Source organism: Cervus canadensis, chromosome 2, assembly GCF_019320065.1.
Source record: "Cervus canadensis isolate Bull #8, Minnesota chromosome 2, ASM1932006v1, whole genome shotgun sequence".
NCBI classification, from domain to species: Eukaryota; Metazoa; Chordata; class Mammalia; order Artiodactyla; family Cervidae; genus Cervus; species Cervus canadensis.
The window spans coordinates 14574654-14601561 of record NC_057387.1 but is presented as its reverse complement, the minus strand read 5'-3'; the positions used below and the strand labels follow the sequence as shown (position 1 = coordinate 14601561).

Genomic DNA, 26908 nt, shown 5'->3' with positions numbered 1-26908 from the left:
AAAGGAAGAAGCACCAGCAAAATGCAAAAGATAAAGGCTGTGAGAGAGCCTCAAGGAGCCTCTCTCAACAGTTAGTACACATCTGTTCCCAGCATCCATACTCAAACCAAACAAGCTTAGAAAATAAACTGGCCCTTTAATGGGGAATGGGAGAACAGGCTGTCCGGGAGGGATCGGGGTTAGAGTGTCAGAAGCGCAGTCCCCTGCGGGTCAAGTCGGCTCTGGCTTCTTGGATCTGGCTCTGCAGCTCGCGGGCGGCGTCCTCGCAGTCGTGAAAAGTAGCGACGCGGTAGCCCACGGTGCCCAGGGCATAGCAGCCGGCAGACACCAGCAAGTAGGCGGGCAGTGGCCACAGGACCTCCCGGAAAGACGGAGGCAGCTCCAGGCCCAGGGCTCCCATGGTCAGGGCCGCCCAGGTGGAGCCCAGGAGCGCCAGCCCCCACAGCCACTGCGCTAATTTCGTCATGGACACTGCGGGAAGAGGAAGCAGAGCTCGAGGTCCCTGACACCCCACGACCTGCTCTTCACCCGAGACCACTCCCTGTCCTTCTCCCTCACCCACCCTCCATACCACCTAACCTCAGGGACACTGGCCCAACGCTCCCGCCCTCCCCAATCGGCCCTTCACCTACACTTACCTACCCGCCCGGCGTCTTCCCGGCTCCACACAGCGCCGACGTCAGCTTCCGGAATCCTCCGCGGCTCGCGCTTCGCCGCCGCGCTGCCTTCTGGGAGTTGTAGTCCTCGAGGGGGTGCCCGGCCACGGCCTTGACCTAGGCTGCACTCAGCAGGCCCTTCTCCTGTAGCTGCAGCCTGGGCCGGAAGAGCTTTCAGTGCTGCATTTCTCCCTTGAGACCCCGCTCAAAGCTGGCGTGGGGCTTGTAGACAACCTAAAGACACCCTTAAGTCTTGCAACAAGGTGGGAATGTAATATCGTTCCTCTTTTTTTTTTTTTTAATATCGTTGCTCTTAAATAAGCTTCTTTTGCACAAAAATTCCACTCATTCATTCATTCACTTATTTACGCTTTTTTATTCATTCACGCAGTGGAACGTTTCTTGAGCGTCACGTTAGACTTTGGAGAAATAGAGATGTCAAGAATGGCCCCTTCTCTGGTGGAGGGAAGAAAGCAGGAATCAAGAAAACAGATGCACTGACAACTAAACGTGGTGCTCTGAGATTGGTGTTAGAACAGAAGTTGTCATACTTTAAAAGAGAAATTCAAAGGAGCAACCAGTAGGACTTGGAGCCAGAGGACGAAGTGCTCCAGGAAGGTGTCTTTAAGGGAAAACACTTGTGGGGACAGAGCAATCACCTGATGTGTTTAGGGTATTAAGAGAAGGTGTATATACAGCTTTCAGAATTTGGGGGATGAATTCATGGCAGGTATATAGAAAACCAAGTTAAAGAAAATGTCAGGCAGGGAGTTCCCTGGTAGTCCAGTGGCTAAGACTCTGTGCTCCCGCTGCAGGGGGCCTCAGGTTAGATCCCTGGTCAGGAAACTAGAGTCCATTTGCTGCAACTAAGACCCAGTGCAGCCAAATAAATGAATAAATATTAAGAAAAAGAAAAAAAAAAAAAGGTCAGGCAATTATCAACTTCAGGGAAAACCAAGAGTTATAAAAGGAAAGAAAGAATTATAAAAGCCTGTCTGATAAAGACGACTAAGAACATAACTGTAATTGGACAGTTGGGTTTATTCACTTGCTGCTACAAGAGAGAACACAAACCAGAGGAACTGTGGAGCAGCTCATCAAACAAAGGAAAAAGCCAAATCATTACAGAATATGGGAAACAGCTGAGTTCAGATGATATTTAAATGAAGTAGTATTTTGATAGGTTCAAGGTAAGCACAGATGTAAGTGAAAGAGTTAACGACAGCCTGGACTGAGAAGTAAACTGCGGGTCCACTTGGAAACTACAAAGTTAAGTTAAATAATTTTAGATAATTATGTAATAGATAACTACATAATTAAGATAAATGTGGAATGATATGTCCAAAACCCCAATATCTGAAGCTTTGCACCTAGGTTGGAAATTGAAGCTGCTTCTCTGTATCAAAGTAATCAACATGAAAAAAAAAAAAAAAACAAAGTAATCAACATGGGTTAAACCTCCCGCAAGAGTAGGATATGTCCCATTCTCACTTTTTGATTTCAAATAGAAAAGTTGTGACTGTATGATTTTAGAGAATGAAGTTTCTCAGCCCCATGTTCCCAAGGTTAATGAATAAAATCAGTTTTTACAGATTCACAGAGTCTTAGTACAAACACTACATAACTCAGTGTGTAGAATATTTTCACAACCATAATAATGTAAACACAAGCGTTGATTTAACTAAAATTTGGAATATATTTAAATTGAGAGGGTGGGGAGGGAAGTAAATGAGGAATCAGGATTAGAGAGAACTATATCCTCATTTCCCTTGGCAGGCAATTGATTGATTATACCTAAAATATAAAAAAAGAAATAATAGCATGAGCATGTTATTTAGAAATGCAGAAGGAAGTACAATAGAAAAGCGTCTTAGAAACTTGAGAGTGGTTTACAGAGGAGTATATGTATAAAGATAGGAAAATGGAGCAGGGGACTGTTATTTTTCTTTCCTTTATTTTTTAAAGATATTTATTGATTTATTTGGCTATGCTGAGTCTTAGTTGTGGCACATGGGATTGAGTTCCCTGACCAGGAACTAAATCCAGGCCCCCTGCATTATGAGATTGTAGTCTTAGCCCCTGGCCCCCTTAGAGAAGTCCCTGTTATTTCTCACTGACTATCTTATAGAACTAGATGGCCTTTTAAACTATGCAAATTCCTTTGTTAAAGTAAAAATTAAGGCAAAATTAAAATATTTTCAGAAACCTGCCATATGACCTTCAAAGGCCCACTCCAACTCCCTTCTCCATTCTTCCCCAAATCCTACTGGTTACCCACTCATGACCTCACTAGTCACACTGACTTTCAACACAGTTCAAGAGGCAGGCATCAGCCTTGCAGATCCAGAAATTCTGTCTTGTTCACCCATAGTAGACCTGGCCCTGAAAGATTGCCACACCCCAGAAAATTTGGGAGGGTAAAGATAATGAGAAGAAGCTTGCCTTACAACACATGAAAACAGATAATAAATTATAATGTCATAATAATAATCAGCAGAAGATTAAACATTCATTGAGGGGCTATTATGTACCATGTTCTATGTGACATTGCATGTTTGATTTTCACAACAGGCTGCAATAGGTACTTTTATTAATATATCCCCAGGTATGAATGAGGAAACCAAAGCAGAGAAGGTAAAAGGTAAGTAACTTGCCTGAGGTCATACAGGTAGTAAGTAGCAGACTGTTCCAACTGACTCAAAACTTTGTGCTTAGTAATTTCATCTTCCTCAGTACTGGTATAGGAATGGGCAGATAGTATCGTCATAGCAGCTGACATTCATTGATTGATTACTCTGTGCCAGGCACTCTAATAAGTACTTTATATGCATAATCTCACTCAATCTTCACAGCTACCCAATGAAGTAGGTACTATTATTATCTCCATTTCACAAATGAAGAAACTGAGGCACGCCCCAGATAGTCAGACCATAGAGCCTACTAACTTTGCCACTATGGTAGGTAGCTCATCTTCTTACCTAGATCAAGGGGCTTCTCTGGTGGGTCAGGGGTAAAGATCCATCTGCCAATGCAGGAGACATGAGTCCGATCCCTGGGCCAGAAGATCCTCTGGAGAAGGAAATGGCAGCCCATTCCAGCATTCTTGCCTGGGAAATCCCATGGACTGAGGACCCTGGAGGGCTACAGTCCATGGGGTCACAAAAGAGTCAGACGCAACTAAATAACAGCAACCTAGATCAATGGAACAAAATAAAAAGTGAGGAAATGGGCTTTCCTTGTGGCCCAGTGGTTAAGAATCCACCTAATTCCCAGATTGATCCCTAATCTGGGAAGATCCCACATGCCGTAGGTCAACTAAAGCCTGTGCCGCAACTACGGAGCCCGAGCACCTATAGCCTGTGCCCCACAACAAGAGAAGCACCACAAGAAGCCCAAGCACCTCAGTAAAGAGTATCCCCGCTCACGGCAACTAGAGAAAGCCCATGTGCAACAGTGAGGATCCAGAACAGCCAAAAATAAACTAAATATCTTTTTTAAAATGAAAAAAAAAACAGATCAAACATATACCATTTCAGCATATGACAGAAATGGCATCTCAAGTGAGGAAAGATGAATTATTTGGAAAACACTTGCCACAAGCTTAGCATTTGAAGGGCCTCCCTGGTGATTCAGATGGTAAAGAATCTGACGGCAGGCAGTGCGGGAGCCTCGGGTTCTATCCCTGAGTCAGGAAAATCCCCTGGAGAAGGAAATGGGATCTCACTCCAGTATTCTTGCCTGGGAAATCCCATAGACAGAGAAGCCTGGTGGGCTACAGTCCATGGGGTTGCAAAGAGTCAGACATGACTGAGTGACTAACACTTTAGCATTTGAAAAATAAGTGAGATTTCAACCTAACATCTTACACTAAAATAAATTCCCAGTGCATTAAACAAAACAATGTGAAAAGTGAAACACTAAATATGCCATGGTTGGCATACATATATCGTGGCTATATATTTCTCGGATGTCCAGCTCAAGATCATGTCCTCCTGTTGTAGCCACGGTTTCCGGGAAACAAACTGACTCCCAGGACAATGCAGATAGTGGAGTGCAGTTTATTACACTGCGGGCCCAAGGCAGAGTCTACTCTTAGCCAAGGACCCCGACCAGTTTTTTGTGAAAACCTTATATACCCTGAGTGTAGGTGCCCACACCCACCTCCCCAAATTCCCTGAAACTAGTCTGAACAAAGGAAAAGAAAGATACAAAGTTAACCTGTGAATCATATGCCTTAAGCCTAGGTAGTTAACAGTGGACTATTATCAATAGGCCTGTGGTCATACCCCAATAAGCATAATAGAATTTACGATTCTATTTGGTTACAAAGATAATAAGGGTATTCTTTTAGGAGACGGAGCCCTGGGGCTCTTCCATCGAGGGGGGGGTGGTCTGATTTTCCAGTTGGTATGTCGTTTCCATAGATACTGGGCATGTAGCTCAAAGTCCACAGTCCAGCCCGAGATGAAGTCCTGCTTTCAAGATGGAGCCTGTTCTGTCTGTTTCCTCCTTTACTCCAAGCAGCCTTCCTGCACCTTGACCCTGTTTTGCTCTTCTGAGCCTCCACAGACTCTCTTTCATAGATGGCACTTACCATGTTGAGCTATAGGTGTTTTGTTTCTTTGCTTGGCCTGCCTAGGAACATTGTAACTCCAGGACCAAGCGCAATGTGGGAAACCCAGAGGGCTTCTATAAACGTAGGATGGGCGGCAGAAGGAAGGATGGGTTAGCATTTGATAGTCTCCAGGAAAACTGGCCCAGCTCTCCTGATCCCAGGAAATATAACTACTGCAGAGACTCCCATCTGCTAGACACGGGGTCTTTGGCTTTGTATAGCAGTGGACAAAAGCCAGCAGATTCTTATGGTCCAGCTCCTCTCTCTTCAATCTTTTTGCAGATCATCACTCTTCTGCAGTCACAGCAGGTCACAAATACAAGTGATTATTGCAGTGTATTGAGAAATGGAATAATTTCCTGCCATATCAGTAAACAAGGACGTCACAGTCATCAGAAATGCAAGCCCTCCAAATGTTAATTTCTGAGCCCCTAGGGCACCGAAGAAGGAAAATACCTGTGATTCAGCAGACATCAGGCTGCAGCCACTCCATGCAGCAAGCTCTGAGGAACTCAGGATGTGAAAAACACAGGATGCTGGCCCCAGATAGCTGAGATGCGTATGAAAGGAATGATTTCAGTGATCCCAGACTCTTGCATCCTCCCATACGTAGAAAAGCACTAAATTCCTTCACTTGAGGTATCTGGTTTTCTTTAATTCACAGGAAATAATTTTGATGTTCAGAATACCTGCCCTCTGTTGCAAATATCTATGTAACCTGACTCCTCCCCTGCCTCCTCAGAGCAGTTCTCTCAGGGTTACTTGAGATTCTGTCTCCTGGGCTTGAAGTCCTAAAAATTCTCACCGAATAAAACATAACTCTCAACTTTTAGGTTGTGACTGTTTTTTAAGTTGACAATAGGAAAGGCAGTGCAGCTTGAGGGCTAAAAGTTTGAGCTTTTGGAGTCCAGAAGTCCTGAGGTTGGCTTCTGACTCTTTCCTTTACTTAGCTATGTGACTTTGGACAAGTAGTTTAACCTCTCTGAGCTTCAGTTTTCTCATGTTTTTTGGAGTTTTCTCCTTTGGCGAGCTTTAGTTTCAGAGAGTCATAAATTCCAGAGATGTAAATCTGGAACCTTTATGCTAAAGTACACTAAAAATGGGAGAATAAGCAAAATTACATGCAATATAGAGGAAGAGATTGACTGTTTGGGGGGAAGGCCTGAGCCTCTATAAAAGAGGCCCTAAAACCCGAGGTGATACGGGAAAGATGAGACAGAGACTTCAGGTAGGGGCTGGGGGTGGAATGTACAAAGCAGAGGGAAAGCCTGAACAAAGGCTGGGAGGCTTGAGTTCATAGTGAGTAATCCTCTGTGTCCACCTCTGGCACAATGACTGCTTCATGGAAGAGTGGCAGGAGGTGAGGCTGGAAAAGCTGGCCAGGGTCAGGCTACCTAAGAAAGACCCCTTGAAAGTGTTTGTGTTGGGGTTGGTCCCTCAGGTCAGCAGCTTCCCCCAGTAGAGGAGTGGGAGGTGGTGGTGTGTGTCAGGCAGCCGAGCTTTCTGGATGCCCACAGGTGCCATGGTGATTACTGGGTCCTTGAGGAAGTTTCCGGGTGATTAGGTTGTGTTGATTCCATCAGTGTCCCCAGGGTACCTGCAGCTCCATCAGAATGACAGGACAGACACACATGCAATCAACAAAAAAACATACAGACGAAATTACAGTCAAGCTTTCAGGGGAAATGATGGGTCAGAGATGGTGCTGCTGATTGGAGAAGGGAATGGAGTGAGTCAGGCGAATCAGAGGAGACCAAGATGGGAAAAGATGATGGCCTGAGGGAGGAGGAACACAGGAGCAGGCCTGGCAGCTGAGAGAGACATTCTGAGGATCCAGCAGCTTGGACGTAATGTAACCTGGAAGCTGAATCTCAGCAAAGAGCTCACAGTGTGACAATGGTGTATGGCTAGTAGGGTTCTTGATTCTTTTTTTTTTTTTTAAATTTCTTTTTACTTACTTGGTTCCACCAGGTCTTCTTTGCAGCATATGGAATCTAGTTCCCTGATCAGGAATCAAATCCAGGTCCCCTGCATTGGGAGCTTGGTGTCTTACCACTGCACCACCAGGGAAATCCTGGATTCTTGATTCTTTTAACAAGCATGTATTGAGCACCTCCTATACTATACATCAAGCAGTATTCTAGTGACTAAAAATGGACAAAATCTCTGCTTTCAATGAAGCCTGCAGTGAAAACAAACTGCTTCAATAAAATGATGGGAGATGGACCGGAAACACCTATTGAATATATCAAATAGTGAGGAATTCTGTGAAGAAAAATATAGCTAAGTGAGGGGCTAAAGGATCTCAGTGTACCATACTATATAGCAGGGTCAGAAGGGCATCTCTGAAAGGGAAACGTTTGCATGGAGACCTGAATGAGACCAAGGATGCAGACAGAAGTGTAGATCACTGCCAGACAGCTGTTCTAGGCAGTGGGAACAGCATGTGCAAAGGCCACAAGGTGTCACAGGGCTTGGGGTGGAATGGACGAGCGTGGGGAAGAGTGTGAGGCGATGCGGTCAGAGGCAGTGGGGGTCAGGCGCTGTGTTGTAACTACGCTGGTTAAGCATCATGACAAATATCACTGGACCTGAACTTCAACTCCAGCTCTGCCTTCCCTTATAATACTGAGCAGGTTATTTTAGCCTGTCTTTCATTTTACCCTATTTAATTCCACTAAAACAGGTGTATCAGAATTCTCCAGAGAACCAGAACCAGTAGAAGATACATGCGTGACATTTATTCTAAGGTCTTGGTTCACGGGGCTGTAGAGGCTGGCAAACCCAAAACCTGCAAGATCTTCCTCTGTCTTGACTTCATCCTGACCAGAGCTGGGAACAGGGGGAAAGGGCCAGGTCCCAGGCCACGTGAGCACAGACCAGCAAGAGCATCCAGCAGACCAGAGCAGCTCAGGTCCCGGGGTTATCTGCTGCTGAATTCCCTCCTTCTCTGGGGAGGTCAGTCTTTTGTTCGACGTGGTCCTTCAGTGCATTGGATGAGGGCCAACCACATTATGGAGGGCAATCTGCTTTACTCTTATTTTAAGTGTAAATCTTATTCAAAAACACCCTCAAGAAACATCCAGAGTGAGAATTCCCCGGCAGTGCAGTGGTTAGAACTCCGCCTTTCCATGGCAGGGGGCACAGGTTCAATCCCCGGTCAGGGAACTAAGATCTCACATGCCACGTGGCACGCCCCCCAAAAAAAGAACATCCAGAGTAATGTTTGACCCAATATCCAGGCAATGTGGCCCAACCGGGTTGACATATAAAGTTAACTACACAGTAAGAATATCAATCTCATAAGGTTGATGTAAGTGATGAAATTGAGAATATCTGCAAAGCACCATGCTGACTGAAAAGGTCGTGGTTGCTATCATGTAAGGGACAAAAATGACGTTTGTCAAATGCCTAGTGGTTTGAGTGCTATGCTAGGCTCTTCCACACATTGTTATTTAATTCCAATCCTCTTTACCACAATCTGAAGCAGATTTTCCAGGTGAGGAACTTAATGTGTATAAAAAACACTCCGCTTGCACAAGGACCTTCACCTGGCGTCAGAGCAGAACTAGAACTCAGGTCTGTCTGATTTCAAGACCTGGATTCTTTCCTACTGTACCACAGATGTCCAGAACCTGTAGCTGTCTGCGTCAGAAAAAAGGCCTCTATCACAGGGGTTTTGCCCGAGGCTCCATGGTAAAGAATCTGCCTGCAATGCAGAAGATGGAGGAGACTCAGGTTTAACCCCTGGATCGGGAAGATCCCCTGGTGAAGGAAATGGTGACCCACTCCAGTATTCTTGCCAGGAGAAGAGTCTGGTAGGCTATAGTCTGTGGGGTCGCAAAGGGTCAGACACGACTGAGCATTCACACGCGAGGGCTGGAGATGGGGGCTGGGGGCTGAGAGCAGGAAGGGGGGGGTCCCCCTGGAGGGTGAGCCTAGACCCCCACACAAGTGTACAGGCACCTCAATCCAGAAATTGCTCTGAAGGAGGCCGTCAGCCCTCGTGGCAACCCTTGACCCAGAACAGGGGTGTGGGGAAGATTTTTCTGTGGGGCCTTGACTTGTGGAGGAGAATCTCACTTTTCAGTCCCCCCTGATGGTGTGGCTTCAGCCTAAAAGTGGGGGAACGTTCCAGCTTATTTGAGGTGAGGGGAATTCTCAGAGAAGGGCTCCTCACAGACCATAAGGGCCTCACAGACCATTTGGCTCAGGTCTCATTGTCACACAAGGCCTCAAATTTAGGCTTCGGATGTTATTTCTAGGTGTGGTTTCAGACAGTCTCCCACACTCTCACTCTCCCACAGAACAGAAAGAAGGATACAATACACAAGATTTAACTTGTACCATGGAATTTTCAAGCACATACAAAAGTAGAAAGAATCCCAATAACTCTGATGTGCCCATTATCATAGAATGTTACATTATAAAGTCAGGCCTGCAGTTCCCTGTGAAGGAAACATTTCTAAAAACCCTGTAATGACCTTGTGACTAGCATGAGTATATTGTATCATAATTTTGTCTTAAGTGTTCATTTGTTAAGTGTACATATTTCAAACCTGCCTCTGTTTTTCTTCCATTTGAAGTGTATCTGGAACCTCAGTAGACAGAAGGGACCTGGACTTGTCTGTCTTGCAGAGGACCTGTCTGATGGGGGAGTGGTTGCTGAGAAATGTGGGCCCAGGTAGGAGATCCTGGAAGAGCTGGAAGGAAGGAGGCCAACCCCATGTGCCCAGGGATGCAGAGGCTGGGGCGGGAATGGCCGGCTCCTCATGGCTCAGGGCAAGGGGGAGGGGGCGCAGGTGCGAGCAGCTCTAAAGTCTGCTTCCTGCCCCAGGGCAGGCATTTTGCACTTTGCCCTCCACCCGAGGTGACGTGGTGCCCAATTCTAGAGCCAGTTAGGCGGCTTCTCTCTCTGCCAGGGCAGGAGCTCAACCAAATAGCACCTACAACCTATGGTGGCCGGTTTGCTCTTAGCCCCCAGGGAGTGGGGAGGTGGGATTTGGGAGCAGGATCTTGGCCTTGCTCCCTGAGAAACTTCCAGCCTGCTGGCAGGGAGGCAAAGAAATGTACCTGAGGTGAAGCCATTAAGTGCCACTAACTGTGCCCGCACAAGGGTTCCGGCTATTGTCTGCTTAGGAGGCGGCCCTGTGAGTGACCCGAAGTCAAGGCGCGGTGCGCACAGGGCCTCCGGCTTCCCATTCCCTCCGGGTTCCCACAGTGCCCAGGGCTCCCTCAAGCTGCCGTCAGTCTCAATACTTCTGACTGATTTCCCCTTTGTGTCTGTCTCTGTGTCTCGCCACAGCTCTGTCTCTCCCAGTCTCTGGTTCTCTCTTGTTTCCCAACATCCTTCCCTGGGGAGCAGAGCTGGGGGGGCTGGGCAGTGGGAACAGGGCCCCGTCCTGTTCTCACCAAGGACAATGGGGTCCGGAAAGAGCTGGAGCCAAGGCCTGGCGCAGACTCCCCCGCCCTGCCTGCCCTGGGCGCACCCTTCCCTGCTGACCCCCGACATGCCCTAAATGCCAGGCGTCCCCTCCTGCCCGTGCCAGTCCTGGGGGGGTCCAGCCTCTGCCCGGGCAGGGCAGCCCCCTCATCTCACCTTCCCACTGCCCTCTTCTTAGGTGGCATCACCTCCTGCCCCAAGCAGTCCATCTCTGGGACAGAAGCCCACTCCGTGTTATTTACTCCTGTTTCCGGAGCAGGCAGCGGGTGTCAGGGCCACGTGTGAGGGAGCAGGAGGAAACATCTGGCTTCCCCCGGCCCTCCAGGGGCGGACCGCCCCCTCTGCCTGAGGCCTCCAGCCTCCAGGGTGGAGCAGAGCCCCAGGAGTCCTGGGGCCAAGAGGTTAGCACCTTTGCCCTTCTCACCTTCAGATTTCCAGAAGCTCTGACGGCCTCACGCCCCCTTATTTAATGACAGCGTTAGATGGCTGGGATACCCCTGCTAGGGTTAATTGGTAGGTCAGCCGGCAAGGCACCCCAGGGACAGGCTAGGTGGAGAGCTGATGTCGGCGCCAGCCTGCCTGATAAATGCACCCATTCCCCGAGGAAGGGATCATTATTCCTGGCCACATACTGTCCCTGAGGCCTACGCAGTGGGTGGCGGCAGGTGCCCAGATCCCTTGGCATTGTCCTGGCACCTGCTTGGGCTTCTCCCCAACCTCCAGTAACCTGGCCCCAGCTCTCATCTTGGAAGGTATGATGCCCCCAGGTGGTCGGATTCCCCACCGTGTCGGTGCTCACCTGGGCTGGCACCTGGCCTTCTGCCCACTCCAGGACAGGAGAAAGCCAAGGTTTGACAGACTGAGGCCTAGAACTAACTCAGCTTCCTGCAGGTCCAGGACCCTTTTGGGGCACCATTTCTTCTCCCCAAGGGTCTCACATATGGTAACCACTGCCCCACCCCCACCCCCCCCAACCATCACTAGGTAAGTCAAAGCCTAGGGCTACCATTCCTTCTCAGGAAGGCTCTGGTCTCCACTGAACTGTCTTTGCCTCCACTCATAGCCAGGAGCAAGGAGACTTGATTCAGGTTTTAGCCAGTCTTTCATGTCCTCCAAAAGTTGGCTTCCATTGGAGAGACTCAGCAAGAACCCTAAGACCCAGCAGGAACTCTCTAAGCTCTAAGCCCTCAATGCCAACTTGCAGGTGAGTGTTGCCAGTCTCCTGGAGGAAGACATGAGCTCGTGGCGCCCTCTGCGGGTAACCTGGGCAAACTGCATAGTATTCCCTCAGCCTAGAGACAGAGGTGAAAGGGTCTGGATTCTGGCAACAAATGGGGAGGGTGGGGATGTTTAATCCTGGACCAGAGTTCCTTTGACTCACTTCTTCACCTTCATTGGGTCTCATTCCCTAACTCAGGCACATCCCAAGTATTGAATTTTCTGTTCCAGGAGGGCCGGTTCTTTCATTCAACCAACCCTCTAGTCCTCACTGCCCATCATCAGGCTTTGTGGAGAATATCAAGCTGACCAAGGCACAGTAAGCACCCTAAAGCCCACACCACCCAAGAGGGAGGGTGCCTAGGTGCTCCAAAGGACAGACACTCTGGTCAGAGAGGCACTCCTCATGGCACAGCATGGACAAAGTAAGAACTGAGACGTCACATTCCCTCACTTCCATTAAGGCTGGCTCCAAGGTTGGTGGCCTTGTCCCTATCATTTTATATACTTTGCTATTATTAAAACTTAAGATGTTTCCTAGTCCTTTGGTTACAAGACAGGAAAAAAATGAAGGCACCCAGACCAAAGAGGATAGAGACCGTGATCAACCTGGGAGTCTTTCTAAACACAGGCATGCGTCGATGCTGGAGAACACATAGGTTTAGGAGGGCAACATCAGTAGGGAATCCCCACCTGCAGACTTGGAGCAGAAGGGCCAGAGGGCTCCTTTACTCAGGGTGGAGAGCTGGAGTAACAAAGCCCCCAGAGGTGTAAACGGAACCCCATGGAGAGACGCAGGGGTGAGGGGCCTTTCCCTCCTTTACTCCTCTGTTTCAAGATCTATTCCAGCTCCGATGAGCAGGCCTTCCTGCATTGCAGTCTTCACCTCTTTTCCCAAAGGGCAAGACTGCAGATCATTCTCACGCTTTTCTTCTACGAGACTCTTACACAAGCAGATGCCACTCCAGTGCCTGGCAAAGTGCCTGGCACTGACGGCACTCAATAAACAGTTGGTAAAAATGAACCTTGGAGGAAGGAAAGCTCCTCCATCCCCAAGGACTGAAAGCAGCAGGTACCCATCTGCCCCAGCATTCTGCACACACCCATGTACACGCATGGGCAGGAGAGGCCCACAGCATATCACAGCTCAGAGCTACAAAGAATCAACTTTATTAGACATTCAGGGTCAATTTCTCTTTTTGCCCTTGCCCGTAACCTTGGCTGGTGTGAGGACTGGAGCTGTTGCCTGGTACAGAGTGGAAGAGATCTTGTTGATGTAGTACAGACCAACCATGGAGAAGATGAAGCTACAGGGTGAAGAAAAATAGTCATGGCATTAGTGGGCAACCTGCCAGCTGGGTGCCTCCTAGAGCAGACACCAGCATGAGGGAAAGAATCTAGGCTCAGGTTTAGGAAAATGCGGAAGGGGACAGGAGGGAGAACAGAGGGGGAGGGAGGTATGGGGAAGTCTGGAACCATCACAGGAGGGTCAAGTGCCAAAGGGCAGGATGCTATACCCCTTATCCAGCTGTCAGGCACTTACCAAGTGGTGACACAGACTCTGTGGATGAGGCCTGATGCAAAGAGAGCCAACAGGAGGCAGAGGAGAACTGGGGAGGCAAGAGGTGACAAAGAGGGTGGTGGTCAGAATGGAAACACCAGGCATTCATATGTAGGGTCTAGGAGAAATCTGGGGCTCTCTGAATCTTGGGGGACCTGCTTGGAGAGGTAAGGCATGACAGCAGGAGGACATAAGATGGCCTTATCGATACACAGGACATGGAAGTACGAGATGCATTCTTATTTCCAGCTCTGCCCCAAATATCACCTAACTTCCCTATCCTGGCTTGCCTCCAGTAAAAAGGAAAGATGATAGCAGAGTCTGAAGGGTAAGGCTTGCTTGCATTTGAGGAAGAGGGCCACGGCCATTTCAACAGAAGCCAGCCAAAGGGGATCAATTCACTAAACTGGCTGGCCAGTGCTGGAAGAGGGCCTCACTCCCTGGACATAAAGTGGAGAGCAGAGTGTCTGGACACACACACGCATAGAGGCAGAAAAGGGTCTCCAGACAGCTAGAGTAGGACTGGAGAAGGTGGGAGGGCAGATAGCAAGGGCAATCCCACCTGCCCAGCTGAGGAGGGCAGGTGAAGAGGGCTAAGCCGCTTGCCCCAAGACAGGCTTCTTTCAGAAGCAAATGAAGACAATACACACAAAAACAAAAGCTAACAGAGAGATGTTCTGAAGCTGCTGTATGGAAGGAGCTTTGGAAGCCTGCACAGGGGCCAGGTGAAGAGGGCAAGAGGTAAGGAAGGTGAAGAAATAAGGGCCACAGTGACAGGTGAAGGCTTCACAGGAGATGGCATCTGCTATCAATTTGGGGCATGTGGCATCCTTAGGTGATCTGGCCTTGACGCCTAATTTGCTTTATGAACTTAATTCTCCGTACGTAACTAAATCATCAATTCTTGCTTACATGAGCAATAACAAGGATCCTTTCAAATGGAAAACAATCTAACAGTTTACTTTGGTGAGGATTCCTGCTGACACAGTAAGCTGGTGTATCTAATACTTTAGGCTCTTCACAATCATCTCAAACAAATACAATTCACTAGTACTGGGTTCATGTCACCTTGGAACCCCTCAATTTGGCCCTTCTTTTTTCTGGTGGAAACAAAGAACACCCTCCTTGGATATATTCATTACAGGCCCAGACCTGCCTGTGCCCTCAAACCTTCCCCGGAAACTGGCCAGAAAGTAAATGAGTTTCTTGCTTTCAGAAGCCCCTTTCTCCTAGTTCCAATTCCAGGAGTAAAAAGTACTGGATCCAAAAGTGTCATCTGTTTTCAGACAGTACACATGGTTCCTCCTCTTCAACAACCTTTCCTGTCTAAGCACCTGGAAGTTCAGCACAGTGTTGGAGATCAGAGGTGAGGGTCACAAGAAAGGGTTCAAATACTCAACCTCCAATCTTCACTTACTCTCAGGGAAGATCTTTGCTTGGAATCCTTTGCCAAAGACAAGATTCTCCAGATTATTGAAGGCCTGGGTTGAGGGAGTTAAGGCGTCGGTCGTGCCATGGGGGCTGAGATGTGTGGGTTCACGGGAAGGGCACAAGCCTGCGTGACCCTCCACCCTTCCCACTCTCAAACAGCTCTGCCCACTTCCCCGCAGAGAGGATACAGTGAGAGAGAAGACGAAAAGGCCGGAACCAAGCAGGCCGCCCTGGATGGTGAGCCATTCGGTGGAGGCCAGCTGGCGACTATACATCTGCATCCCAGCGAAGAGCAGCAGGGACAGGAGGGAGGAAAGCGCCAGCGACGTGCCTGTACCCACCACTGGAGCGGGGGAGAGAAGAGACGGAGAGTCAGGCCCAGCCCTCCCTGCAGGAGCCGCAGGCAGATTCAGCAGGTCCGGGAGTTCGAGAGCCCGGTCACTTCCAAGCCCTCCGGGGACTGCAGCCACCCTCCCCAAGTCCTCACACGTCGCGGCGACCCCCCAGGAATCCCTCACCTCTGGACGCCCCGAACCCTCCCGCCCCGTGGAAATGCTCATCGCCTGGAACCCAGGACACGTCAGCTCTGTGGGCAGAGGACCAGGAAAGCTGGTCCGCCCAACTCCGACCCCCCACTAGTCCGCCCGGGTTGCGGGGGTACAGGGGATCCCGTTGGTCCCGTTACCCATCATGCCCTGCCCTGGGTCCAACGCGCGCTTCTGTCTAGGAGGAGAGCCGAACCGGGGGACGGTTGGCTGTGCGCATGCGTCAGGCCCTAACGTGGCCTTGTTTCTCCCTTACGCTTTCCTCTTTCTCCCCCTCAGCGCCTGAATGCAGCGCCCTCTTCCGGCAGGGAGGAAATATTGCGTCCAGGAGCATCCTTGGCCACCACCCTGGTCCCCGGCTCTTCCCCTCACCCAGAGCATCTGCTGCCTCTCGGTGCAAGCTGCACTTAACTCTTCAAATCACGGGGCCCACGGACTGCTTCTTTCTTCTTTGTCAATTATGTCAGCTTGTTCTTCAAAACTAACCCCCCCCCCCCATGAACACTGCCTTGATATCTCCCGTGGACTCTTGCCCAAACCAAAATCTAGTCCTTCCATCCTGGAGTCTATCTTTCTCTAAAACTATCCTTCTGCTTTCTTTGAGTAAGATTAGAAGCCAATGAAGAATTCGAACATAAGAAATGGCTCCCCCTCAAATACCGTTCCACGTTACCTAACTACTGCCCCCCCTACCCGACCGCCTTCTGAGAACCACGTGGGGAAAACTATTTCCCACCTCCTACCCCGACGGGCGCTGTTAGATGCTGGTCCCTGGAGCATGCGCAGTGACATCTCACCCTCACCCCTCCCCACATCCCCACCGGGCTCCTGCATTAAGCCCGGGGTTCGCAGCCGCAGCCGGGATCGGGCACCCGGGGGCGGGCGGGCATGCTAGGGCCATGGCTGAGGGTGAGGATATGCAGACCTTCACTTCTATCATGGATGCACTGGTCCGCATCAGTGTGAGTTAAGGTGGGGTCGAGGGGAAGGGGAGGGGGAGTATAGGGGTCCGGGGCAGGCCGGGACCTCGAACAGGTGGGGGTCCCGCAAGATGCTGGGATGTAGACAGGGGGTTGTCGATGGCAGAAAGGACTGGGAGGATCGGGATGCAGGTATGAGAGGGTAATCCCGGGGGCAGCCCGGAGGTGAATGCCGTGAAGGCGTCCATCTGCTGGGGTGTAAGGAACATGGAGCTGCCCGCCTACAGCGGGTGGCTTGGGGTAGCCTCCAGCCGTGCACCGAGGTTGGGGTTGCAGGGCAACGGGGCTATGCTATGAGGAGGGGGCGTGAGTGAGATTGGGTATTTTCCAAGAAAACTGAGAACAGGTCGGGGGCGAGGAAGGAGCCGCCCCACGGTGCAGTTCCCAAATTGGACCCCTTCGCGAGACCCCACCCCACCGCACCCCCACTCAGGGCTGCCTCCGAGCCTGCGGTTGTCATGGCAACCCGTGCCCGGCTCTCCCAGGGGCGGTGCCAACCCTGCTCCCCCCCACCACTTCCTTCCCCCTCCCTCCCTGTCCCTCCCTCCTTTGTGTCAGCTGCGCCCCTGACCGGGATGGCTGCGAAGAGAGGGACCAAGGTGAGGTGTGGGGGTGGGGCATAGCCTGAGGACCCCCGCCACCGAAAAAGGGAGGGGTACTTCCGGTGGGGAGGGGGCAAATAGGCGGCGCGCTTGTTTCTACCCTACCTTGGGAGGGGTTGCGACAGGCCGGGTTATGCCTGGGATGGGAGCAGGAGAGCCGGGTGGTGGGGGGCAAAATGGTATGGGTTAGGAGGAGCCAGATGGGTTAGTGATGGGCAATGAAGGCGAAGGCGGCTGCAGGCCGGAGCCACCGCAGGAGGACAGACTGGGTGAGCAGGAGGATGGAGAGAGCCTGGTTATAAGAAGTCACGCGGGGGAGGAGGGGAAGGGGGATGCCAGAGAAGCGCGGGGGGGGAGGTGTTGGGGGGGGCGCTCTGCACCGAGCTGCAGAATGGGCGGTGTCCTTGAGATATGTGCCGGGGGCAGGCTGCCGAGAGATGGGGGGATGGGGGCAAAGGCCAGGTGAGAGCGGCTGTAGGTCCGGCTGAGACTGGGACAGTCAAGGGGGTGGGGCTTGAGACTGGAGGAGACCTGAACTCCAGCCATCTCTCCTCCTTAGGTATGTAGCTCTGCAGGAGGGGAGCTTGCTGGAGACAGGGAGTTGGAAGGCCTGCGAACCAGGCCAAGGCTGATGCTAGGGGCAAATCCATAGCTTGTCGGGTCCCTTGCAGTTTTTCTTCCTCATTTCCAAGAACCCTTAGGTCTTTAAATGCAGTTGAGGTGCCGGTTGAGATAGACCCGGGTGTCCAAGCTCTGATCCAACCTCCTGGTCCCTCCACAGACGAGCATGAAGAACATGGAGAAGGAGCTGCTGTGCCCCGTGTGTCAAGAAATGTATAAGCAGCCGCTGGTGCTGCCGTGCACCCACAGCGTGTGCCAGGCCTGCGCCCGGGAGGTGCTGGGCCAGCAGGGCTACATAGGCCATGGTGGGGACCCCAGCTCTGAGCCCACTTCTCCTGCCTCCACCCCATCCACCCGAAGCCCTCGCCTCTCCCGCAGAACTCTCCCCAAACCAGACCGCTTGGACCGGCTGCTTAAGTCAGGTGGGGCTGGCACCCATGGGTTTGGGATGGGGATGCTGGGATGTCCATCAGGAAGATGGAAGGGGTCCATCCCTGGCCAGGGGCACCTGTCTGTTTTTCATGGGGTGCTGCCCATCCAGGCTCTGCTAAGAGCTGAGCTCTGGCACAATAAAAATTAATTCTTTAATTGAACAGACTTCCCCCACCCTGAGCCAGCTGTAATTTTCACCTCCCCACTTCCTGGCCCATCCACAGGCTTTGGGACATACCCCGGGCGGAAGCGAGGTGCTCTGCACCCCCAGGTGATCATGTTCCCGTGCCCAGCCTGCCAGGGTGATGTGGAGCTGGGGGAGCGGGGCTTGGCAGGGCTTTTCCGGAACCTGACCCTGGAGCGTGTGGTGGAGCGGTACCGCCAGAGTGTGAGTGTGGGCGGCGCCATCCTGTGCCAGCTATGCAAGCCCCCGCCACTAGAGGCCACCAAGGGCTGTACCGAGTGCCGCGCCACCTTCTGCAATGAGTGCTTCAAGCTCTTCCATCCCTGGGGCACCCAGAAGGCCCAGCATGAACCCACCCTGCCCACCCTCTCCTTTCGCCCCAAGGTAAGCCGGCCTTTGAGGGCCTGGGAAGTGGGGGAGGGCATGGTGGTGCTGGGTGGGAGGGCGCGCCCAGTACTGGGCTTCCAAGAGGAGGTGGCCACAGGATTGCCCTTGCCAAGCTCCTTTCTCTATAACAGTAAAGTCACTGGACAAATCTTTTTTTTTTTTTTTTTTGGACAAATCTTTGAACATCTTTGAGCCTTTGTCTCATCTGCTGAATGAGGCTTGTAATATATCTGCCCTGCAGTCTCCATACCTGCAGGGTTGATGGCAGGATCCCTGAGATAATGTTTGTGAAAGTTATTTATATACACTGAAAAGGTCTGTTACCTATTCATTCATTGAACAAATATTTATCAAGGACCTGTGTGCCTGGTGCTATTCCAGGTGTTGGGGCTGCAGCAGTAAACCAGATAGACACGGCTAATTATTAACCACAGGCTGAGATTATCACCATTGTTGTTATTACCACATGTAAAGGAAGGGAGGAGCAAGGCTAACACCTGGGGGTTGCAGGAAAGGCGCTCCTTGATTGCCAGGGTCTACCACCAGGTGGCACTATGGAGCACAACATCTGAACTCCCCTCCACCGGCTTGGGGCCAGCCCAGGGGAGGAAGGGCCGAACTGCCCTGTGGAAGGTCAGCACCCTTACTTGCGCCGTTGGCTGACTATTTCCTTGCTGTTTCTGCCCCTAGGGACTAATGTGTCCAGATCACAAAGAAGAGGTGACCCATTACTGCAAGACGTGCCAACGACTGGTGTGCCAGCTCTGCCGCGTGCGGCGCACCCACAGCGGCCACAAAATCACACCCGTGCTCAGTGCCTACCAGGCCCTCAAGGTGAGGACCCTGCCTCATTCCACACCAGGACTAACCCACACTCACCCTCTCATGCCTCCTCTGAGCTGCTGGCTTCTTCAGGGCCAGCTGTGATGCCCACCTCTTTCCTTCCCCCCCAGGACAAGCTGACAAAGAGCCTGACATACATCCTGGGGAACCAGGACACAGTGCAGACCCAGATCTGTGAGCTGGAGGAGACCGTGAGGCACACGGAGGTGAGGGGGGGGCATGGAGGGGGCCCTGGGCCCTGCCCGGCAGTGGGAGCAGGAAGAGGGTAGAGACGGGCACACCCCAGTCACCTGGTTGCAAACTCAGGGAGCCCACGTGGGGTCCGTGGATGTGTCAAGGCTCTGGTTCAACCAGGTCATCAGAAACGGCAGTGCCCCAGGCCAGGCGGTACCCAAGGCTACAGTGGAGACAGGGTGTCTATCACCCTGGAGAGGGAGAGCTTGAAAAGCCCCAGGGATGGAGCTCAGATGCCCTCAGGCTCAGCTGCCTGCTGGGGATGGCACACATCCTTGGACCAAGGAGGGTGAGGCGATGGCTCTGATACCTTTTGCCAGACTGCTTGAATCAGCTGACATGGGGAAGGGCGATGAGGATGGCACAGATGCTGGTGGACGTTAGTGCGGTCCAGTTGTACATTAGTGTAGTCATGGCCTCTTTTATTTGGGGGAGTCCTCAAGGAGTCAGGAGCATGGTGTGGGCCTCCAGGAAGATTAGCACAAATGGTCAGGAGTTGAGCCTATGTGGGTGTACAGGAGACCCGTGGAGCCATGAGCCTGGTCCCATTCGAATGGGTAGGTAGGATTTCCCCAGATCCTTTGTGATCCTAGCCATGGTGTGGTGCCCCAGGAGGCTGGAACAGATGCAGCCTTCAAGAAGGAGGCAGTCAATGTTCCTCTCTGGACAGGTGAGTGGTCAGCAGGCCAAGGAGGAGGTGTCCCAGCTGGTGCGGGGGCTGGGGGCTGTGCTGGAGGAGAAGCGGGCGTCACTGCTTCAAGCCATTGAGGAGTGTCAGCAGGAACGGCTGGCCCGTCTCAGCGCCCAGATCCAGGAGCACCGGAGCCTGCTGGATGGCTCAGGTCTGGTGGGCTACGCTCAGGAGGTTCTTAAGGAAACAGACCAGCCTTGCTTTGTGCAAGCAGCCAAACAACTGCACAACAGGTACTCAGGGGTCATGGCACAGGGTCACAGGCTCCCGCAGGGTAGGGACATCATGGGTGTAGCCCGTGTATCAGGCAGTGTCGCGAGTCCTGCCCGGTGGAGAGCTGGGCCCTGAGGACTTTTCACCAGGCCAAATGGATACCAGCTCTTGCCCAGAGGGACAGGGAAGAGACCCATAGCCGATACCAAGGTTCTAGGGCCAGACACGGCAGAATCAAGGGGAAGGGCGGCGGCCCAGACAGCAGAGCCTGACCCTTGGCAGTATTGGTCGCTCAGTCATGTCCGACTCTTTGTGACACCACAGACTGTAGCCTGCCAGGCTCCTCTGTCCTTGGGATTCTCCAGGCAAGAAAACTGGAGTGGATTGTCATTCCCTTCTCCAGAGGATCTTCCCGACCCAGGGATGGAACCCAGGTCTTCTGCACTGCGGGCAGATTCTTTACCGTCTGAGCTACGGGGAAGTCTGACCCTTGCCTGCCCCCATCCCAGGATTTCCCGAGCCACAGAGGCCCTCCAGACATTCCGGCCAGCTGCCAGCTCCTCCTTCCGCCATTGCCAGCTGGATGTGGGGCGTGAGATGAAGCTGCTGACAGAGCTTAATTTCCTGCGAGGTGAGGAGATGGCCAGGCCCCATGTCCAATTAGAGCCTTCCTCCCTTCTTCCCCAGCAGCGGGCCCGGGGGGCAGTGCCCACCGGGGAACGAACTCCCAAGCCTCCCAGCCGGCCTGGCCAGCCGTCCTGCCCACCTAGCCCACCCGGCCACCCCGTCCCACCGCGCTCAGCGCTGCTTCTCCCTCTCTTTGTTTGTAGGCTGTGGCCACCGCGGACTCTGCTCCGGAGCACCCCAGGCAAGTCAGCGGCCCTGCCCTGGGGGTCCTGCCCCCTCTGCCAGGTCCCCTGCCCTGCCCTGCCCCCCCCACGCAGCCCGGCTCCCCACCCATGGCTTCCTTCTCTTTCCTGCCCTGACCAGACCACCTCCACCATCCTCTTCCCTGGCCAGTGCCCTCTGTCTCTCTGACGCTTTAATTCTTGCCTTCCTGACCTTTGGCCCTTATGACCTTTGCCCTCCAGGCTTTCCTTCTCTTCCCCTGACCTTGTCCTGGGCCATGATGCTCGGGCTTGCCCTCTGTCCCCATTTTCTGCCTTGCTGCATCTCCTTGCATCTATCTCCCTTGCACTCAGTTTCCTCTCCCTGTTCAGCGCCTTCTTGCCTGGGTGGGCTCCAGTGGCCGCTACCTGTCTTTCCCTGGGGCTCCTCTATATTCATAGACTAAAAAGGGTCATAGAAAGAAAGGACAACATGTGATCTCATACCTTCATTTGACAGAGGAGGAAACTGAGGCCCAGATCGAGGGAGTGGCAGCTCAGGACTGGCATCAGGCCACCTGCCTCTCCTTTTCCCACGCCCAGGGCCCAGACAGGTGTCTTCCCAGATCCCTCTCACTCGCACTCACCCCCCCGGCTCCCGCTGCTTTCCCTTTTCCCGCCCACCCTCCACACCAGGCCCATGGCCAGGCCGTGACTGACCCCGCTGTCTCTCCCAACAGTGCCCGAGGCTCCGGTCATCGACACCCAGCGCACCTTTGCCTACGACCAGATCTTCCTCTGCTGGCGGCTGCCCCCCCACTCACCGCCTGCCTGGCACTACACCATTGAGTTCCGGCGCACCGACGTGCCGGCCCAGCCAGGCCCCACCCGCTGGCAGCGGCGGGAGGAGGTGAGGGGGACCAGCGCCCTGCTGGAGAACCCCGACACGGGCTCTGTGTATGTGCTGCGTGTCCGCGGCTGCAATAAGGCCGGCTACGGCGAGTACAGTGAGGACGTGCACCTGCACACGCCGCCCGCGCCCGGTGAGTGGGCCCTGGGTGCCGGGACCCGGGCATGGACCGCTGCTGCTGGGTGGGCCCCAGAGAGACCGCGCAACACAGTAGGTCATCCTCACTAGCTCTGGAGCCAGACTGCCTGGGTTCAAATCCCTAGCTCTGCCTCTTGCCAGTTGTGTGGCTTTGGGTGAGTTAGTCACCCTCTCTGAACCTGCAGTTCCTCCTCTGTAGGGATAGTAACAACACCTACCCCATAGCCTTGTTGTGAGAATTAAGTGACTTGCTAATGTGTAAAGTCTTAGCCGAGTTTTAGCTCATGGTAAGGGTTCAATAGGGCTTCCCTGATGACTCAGATGGTAAAGAATCTGCCTGCAATGCGGGAGACCTGGGTTCAAAACATGGGTTGGGCAGATTTCCTGGAGGAGGGCATGGCAACCCACTCCAGTATTCTTTTTTTTTTTTTTCTTTTTCACGCCACTCCAGTATTCTTGCCTGGAGAATTCCATGGTCAGAGGAGCCTGGTGGGCTATAGTCGATGGGGTCACAAAGAGTCTGACACAACTGACTAAGCACAGCACAGCGCAAGGGCTCAATAAATGTTGGTCAAGTGACTCTGCAGAAACTAGCGGAGGCTCTGGAGGATAGGCATAATAGAGGAGGCAGCCAGAGCGAGTCAGCTGGGTCTGGGAGACTGGTTTCCATGCCCACTAGTCATCACTGAAACTCTTCCTGGAGAGTTTTAATGCCCACTTGGGATGCCCTTTCTTCTTCCCTTATGCTCCCCATTCCAGTTTTCCAGGCCCTGTTCCCAAGAGCCCCCTGCCCATCCCTTGGCAACTTGTCCTGTGTTCTGAAATCTCCCGGCGTCTCGTGCTGACACCTCGAGGTCCCCAGTGCCGGTGTCTGTCCCTGAAGTCCTTCCTTCTGTCTCAACCCTCCCCTCCTCCAGTCCTGCACTTCTTCCTGGATGGCCGCTGGGGCACAAGCCGTGAGCGGCTGGCCATCAGCAAGGACCAGCGAGCGGTGAGGAGTGTCCCAGGGCTGCCCCTGCTGCTGGCTGCCGAGCGGCTGCTGACGGGCTGCCACCTGAGCGTGGACGTGGTCCTGGGCGATGTGGCTGTGACCCAGGGCCGCAGCTACTGGGCCTGCGCCGTGGACCCAGCCTCCTACTTGGTCAAGGTGGGCGTCGGGCTGGAGAGCAAGCTTCAGGAAAGCTTCCAGGGTGCCCCCGATGTGATCAGCCCCAGGTCAGGCCCCTCTGGGAGGTATGGGGTTCTGGGGATCTGGGTGGGGGAGCTGGGAACATGGTGGGGTGACAAGGGAAGCACACACTTGCTGGGATGGAGCTGGAAGATCAGGAGGAAGTAATGTGAGCCAGGCTGGAGGCACTGTGGTCAGGAGAAATGTGGGCTCAGTGAAAGCGTTTTGGAGGTTGATCTTTGGAGTGACTGGGGAAAGGGACAATAGAAAAGGAAGCCATCTCCATGTCCCTCCATCTGTCACTCAGGCTAACACACCATCTCGCCAAGTCTCCATGTCCTTTCTCCCTCACACCCCTTTTGCAGCATCTTTTTACCACAAAGCTTTTTCTCTCCAGGACTTCCTTCACCCACACCTTTTCTCAGCCTCCTCAAATTCTTCCCTTAAACTTTCCATCTCCATACCCTCTCATCCCCAACATCCTATTTTTCACCCACCCACACATGCTCTTCTTCCTCCTCTGCACTCTATCCAATACCCTATTTCTTCAGAAGGGCCTTCTCTTCAACATCAGTTCCCTCCTAAACTCATGATCCCCAACCTGCACCCCTGCAACATCCTTCATCTAAGACACTGACCTGCCTTCATCTCTCTCCCAACATCCCCCTTCCCAGCATGTTTTCTCTACTCCCCCCTCTCCACACCGCTAACCCCTCATCCTTCCAAGATTCTCTAACCCTCAAAATCCTCTCCCAGCACGGTATCCCAGCACCATTTTCTTCACCACTTGCCTGCATGGGAAGCACTGCCTTTCTTCAGCGTGCGTGAGCGATACCCTGTCTTTTCTCCCCTTCCCTCACCCCTCTGGCCAATGTGCTTGCCTTTCCCCATTCTCACCAAACCAAACCCCCAGCCCTATATTATAACCCCTGTCTCTTCAATGTGCTCTCTTCTCAATGCCCCCAAATCAGTCCTTGGAACTGCTTGCTCCCGACATTCCATCCTCCCAACATCTCAGCCCTTGGGTACCATCTACCCAACACCCATTCCTGCAGGTACGACCCGGACAGTGGACACGACAGCGGTGCCGAGGACGCCACCGTGGAGGCGTCGCCGCCCTTCGCTTTCCTGACCATCGGCATGGGCAAGATCCTGCTGGGGGCTGGGGCCAGCTCGAACGCGGGGCTGACCGGGAGGGACGGCCCGGCGGCCAGCTGCACGGTGCCCCTGCCGCCCCGCCTGGGCATCTGCCTGGACTACGAGAGGGGTCGCGTTTCCTTCCTGGATGCCGTGTCCTTCCGAGGGCTCCTGGAGTGCCCCCTGGACTGCTCGGGCCCTGTGTGCCCTGCCTTTTGCTTCATCGGGGGTGGCGCAGTACAGCTACAGGAGCCCGTGGGCACCAAGCCCGAGAGGAAGGTCACCATTGGGGGCTTCGCCAAGCTGGACTGACCCTCCCGGGCCTCTGCGGGGCCTCCGGAAGCTGGGTTCTCTCTCTGGTAGCTTCTCCCTCCAGCTCTTCCTCCCACGTGGTCCTGTCCCGTCCCCTATCTGTCTTCCCACGGCCTTTCTTGACCAAGGGACTCTCCTCTGCTCACCTCTCTGGATGTCCCCCATTCTCCCTATTGCCTGTTAATCCAGGTTCCTGCCCCCACCACGTCTCTGCCCCATGCGCTGCCCTTGGCATCTTGCCCGAATCATGGAGACAGCCCCTGCCCCACCCCTGCCCTGTGCTCCCCCCCCAGGCTGGTTGGGAGGGAAGGCACCCGGAACACTGGGCTTGCTCGCCAGCTCTGCCCTCCGCCCTGCCAAGCTCCCTGCCCCATCCGTGCTGAACTGCAGCCTTGGGGTGGAGCAGCTTTTTGGCTGGACAGTGCCCTCACTCTTTGGTGAGGGAAAGGGACCCTCTCATCCTGCTTTATTTATTTGGGTCCCTGTACCCCCAGCCGCATGCCTTTTATCCCCCTCTTCGCCCCCTTGCATGCTTTAACCTGTCCCGCACCCATGCCAACGTGCCAAGTCTCCCTTGGGGTCCCAGCTGAGGTTGAGTGTCCCCACTGGGTTGGGCCTGGCAAGGCCTCTGGTGCCTGCTGCTGCCCCCCTGCGGTGAGCACTGCTAGGCCTGTGCCAAGCAACAGCTGTTATTTTCATGGTTTATAAACAATAAACTGTGATGCCAGGCCTTCCTGTGATGTCTGCCTTCCCGGAGCCCATTCCTCTTAGCTTCTGTGCTGGATGTGGCAGGCCAAGGGGATGGAGGGTTCCCTGCTATTTCTCAGAGCAGGGATGCACGGTGGAGCTGGTGCCTGAGGGAAGGAAGTCCTCAAGCCCTGTGCTCCCCAGTTTCCTGCCACACCTGTGCCCAGCCCAAGTCCAAACCGACCGTGGCCGCCAGGGGGCACATCGCTCTGGTGGCTGCTGGCATCGGATGCTCACCCTCCCACCACCACCGTCCCCATGGGGTGTCTGGGTGGAGCCCTGCAGGAATGCGACTTAGGGTGCCGTCCCCTTGCCTGGACCCAAAGAGATCAGGGGCTTCTGGCACAAGGCCTTTCTGTGTTCCCCCATTTCTTGGATTATAGGAAACAGCCTTCATTCAGCCTCCATGACCTTCCCTGAGTTCCAAGGGGCAGATTCAAGCAGTTGTTAATTAGGGAAAGGAGGGAATGGGAAACCAGAGAGAAACAAACAGTCAAGAACAGCCTTGAGCAACACCCTGTTTCCCTATCAATGGATATTCGCAATATCTTTGAGCTGTTTTGTAGAAACTGATATCCCCTGCAGGTGGGAAAAGTTAAAGATGGTATGTAGACCCCAGAGCAGCTGGTCCTGAAGGCTGATGATGCTGAATTCCAGCTACCTCACCACCAACCCATCAGAAAAATGTCCATGAGCTGATCACATGCTCTTTGAGCAATTACTGTAAATCTTCTCCAACTTGGGACATATGGTTTTGAGGGCATTAGCCCACTGTGGCCGCCTTCACCTGGCAACACAATAAAGCTATTCTTTTCTACTTCACCTAAAACTCTGTCTCAGAGATTCGATTCAGTCCCGGTGTACAGAGAAGCTGAGCTTTTGGCATCAGTGCATCAGTCAGGAAGTATGTGCGTGCTCAGTCATGTTTGACTCTGTGTCTCCAAGGACTGTAGCCCGCCAGGCTCCTCCTCCGTCCATGGAATTTTCTAGGCAAGAATACTGGAGTGGGTTGC

General features: G+C 53.0%; 3 protein-coding genes across 10 annotated transcripts; 1 reads left to right on the top strand and 2 right to left on the bottom strand.

Annotated features, from left to right (window-relative positions):
* Positions 1-116: 116 nt before the first annotated feature.
* On the bottom strand, positions 117-787 carry DPM3 (dolichyl-phosphate mannosyltransferase subunit 3, regulatory). Of its 2 annotated transcripts, none has more exons than XM_043454718.1 (2): positions 639-787; positions 117-471 (listed from the first exon to the last, which is right to left on the bottom strand). In XM_043454718.1, exon 2 carries the CDS (start codon positions 464-466, stop codon positions 188-190), a length of 279 nt encoding a protein of 92 aa, XP_043310653.1. In that variant the 5' UTR covers positions 467-471; positions 639-787; the 3' UTR covers positions 117-187. The 2 variants fall into 2 exon arrangements, with proteins under 2 accessions (XP_043310653.1, XP_043310662.1); XM_043454727.1 differs by having other exon boundaries at positions 643-748.
* Positions 788-13086: 12299 nt separating this feature from the next.
* Positions 13087-15757, bottom strand: KRTCAP2 (keratinocyte associated protein 2). Of its 2 annotated transcripts, none has more exons than XM_043454711.1 (5): positions 15610-15757; positions 15113-15267; positions 14911-14974; positions 13476-13542; positions 13087-13239 (listed from the first exon to the last, which is right to left on the bottom strand). In XM_043454711.1, exons 1-5 carry the CDS (start codon positions 15614-15616, stop codon positions 13119-13121), a joined length of 414 nt encoding a protein of 137 aa, XP_043310646.1. In that variant the 5' UTR covers positions 15617-15757; the 3' UTR covers positions 13087-13118. The 2 variants fall into 2 exon arrangements, with proteins under 2 accessions (XP_043310646.1, XP_043310649.1); XM_043454714.1 differs by lacking the exon at positions 15610-15757 and adding an exon at positions 15443-15591.
* Positions 15758-16250: 493 nt separating this feature from the next.
* Positions 16251-25879, top strand: TRIM46 (tripartite motif containing 46). 6 transcript variants are annotated; one of them, XM_043454696.1, is made up of 10 exons: positions 16251-16431; positions 17833-18094; positions 18329-18672; positions 19366-19509; positions 19629-19724; positions 20423-20676; positions 21166-21287; positions 22224-22526; positions 23449-23746; positions 24755-25879. In XM_043454696.1, the coding sequence occupies exons 1-10, from the start codon at positions 16369-16371 to the stop codon at positions 25146-25148; spliced, it is 2280 nt and encodes a 759-aa protein (XP_043310631.1). In that variant the 5' UTR covers positions 16251-16368; the 3' UTR covers positions 25149-25879. The 6 variants fall into 6 exon arrangements, with proteins under 6 accessions (XP_043310631.1, XP_043310594.1, XP_043310622.1 ...); XM_043454659.1 differs by having other exon boundaries at positions 16260-16431; positions 23449-23678; XM_043454687.1 differs by having other exon boundaries at positions 16260-16441; positions 23449-23678.
* Positions 25880-26908: the final 1029 nt, after the last annotated feature.

What these genes read in the sequence shown, in the direction of transcription:
- KRTCAP2 (XM_043454711.1), bottom strand. An exon ending in AGCAAAGATCTTCCCTGAGA is followed by an intron (nt 13,543 to 14,910) that starts GTAAGTGAAGAT and finishes TTGCCTCCCCAG; the next exon opens with TTCTCCTCTGCCTCCTGTTG. An exon ending in AGAGTCTGTGTCACCACTTG is followed by an intron (nt 13,240 to 13,475) that starts GTAAGTGCCTGA and finishes TTCACCCTGTAG; the next exon opens with CTTCATCTTCTCCATGGTTG.
- DPM3 (XM_043454718.1), bottom strand. Translation starts at nt 466, where the DNA reads ATGACGAAATTAGCGCAGTGGCTGTGGGGGCTGGCGCTCCTGGGCTCC.
- TRIM46 (XM_043454669.1), top strand. Translation starts at nt 16,908, where the DNA reads ATGGCAACCCGTGCCCGGCTCTCCCAGGGGCGGTGCCAACCCTGCTCC. An exon ending in AGACCGTGAGGCACACGGAG is followed by an intron (nt 19,725 to 20,422) that starts GTGAGGGGGGGG and finishes CTCTCTGGACAG; the next exon opens with GTGAGTGGTCAGCAGGCCAA. An exon ending in CAGCCTCCTACTTGGTCAAG is followed by an intron (nt 23,679 to 24,754) that starts GTGGGCGTCGGG and finishes CCATTCCTGCAG; the next exon opens with GTACGACCCGGACAGTGGAC.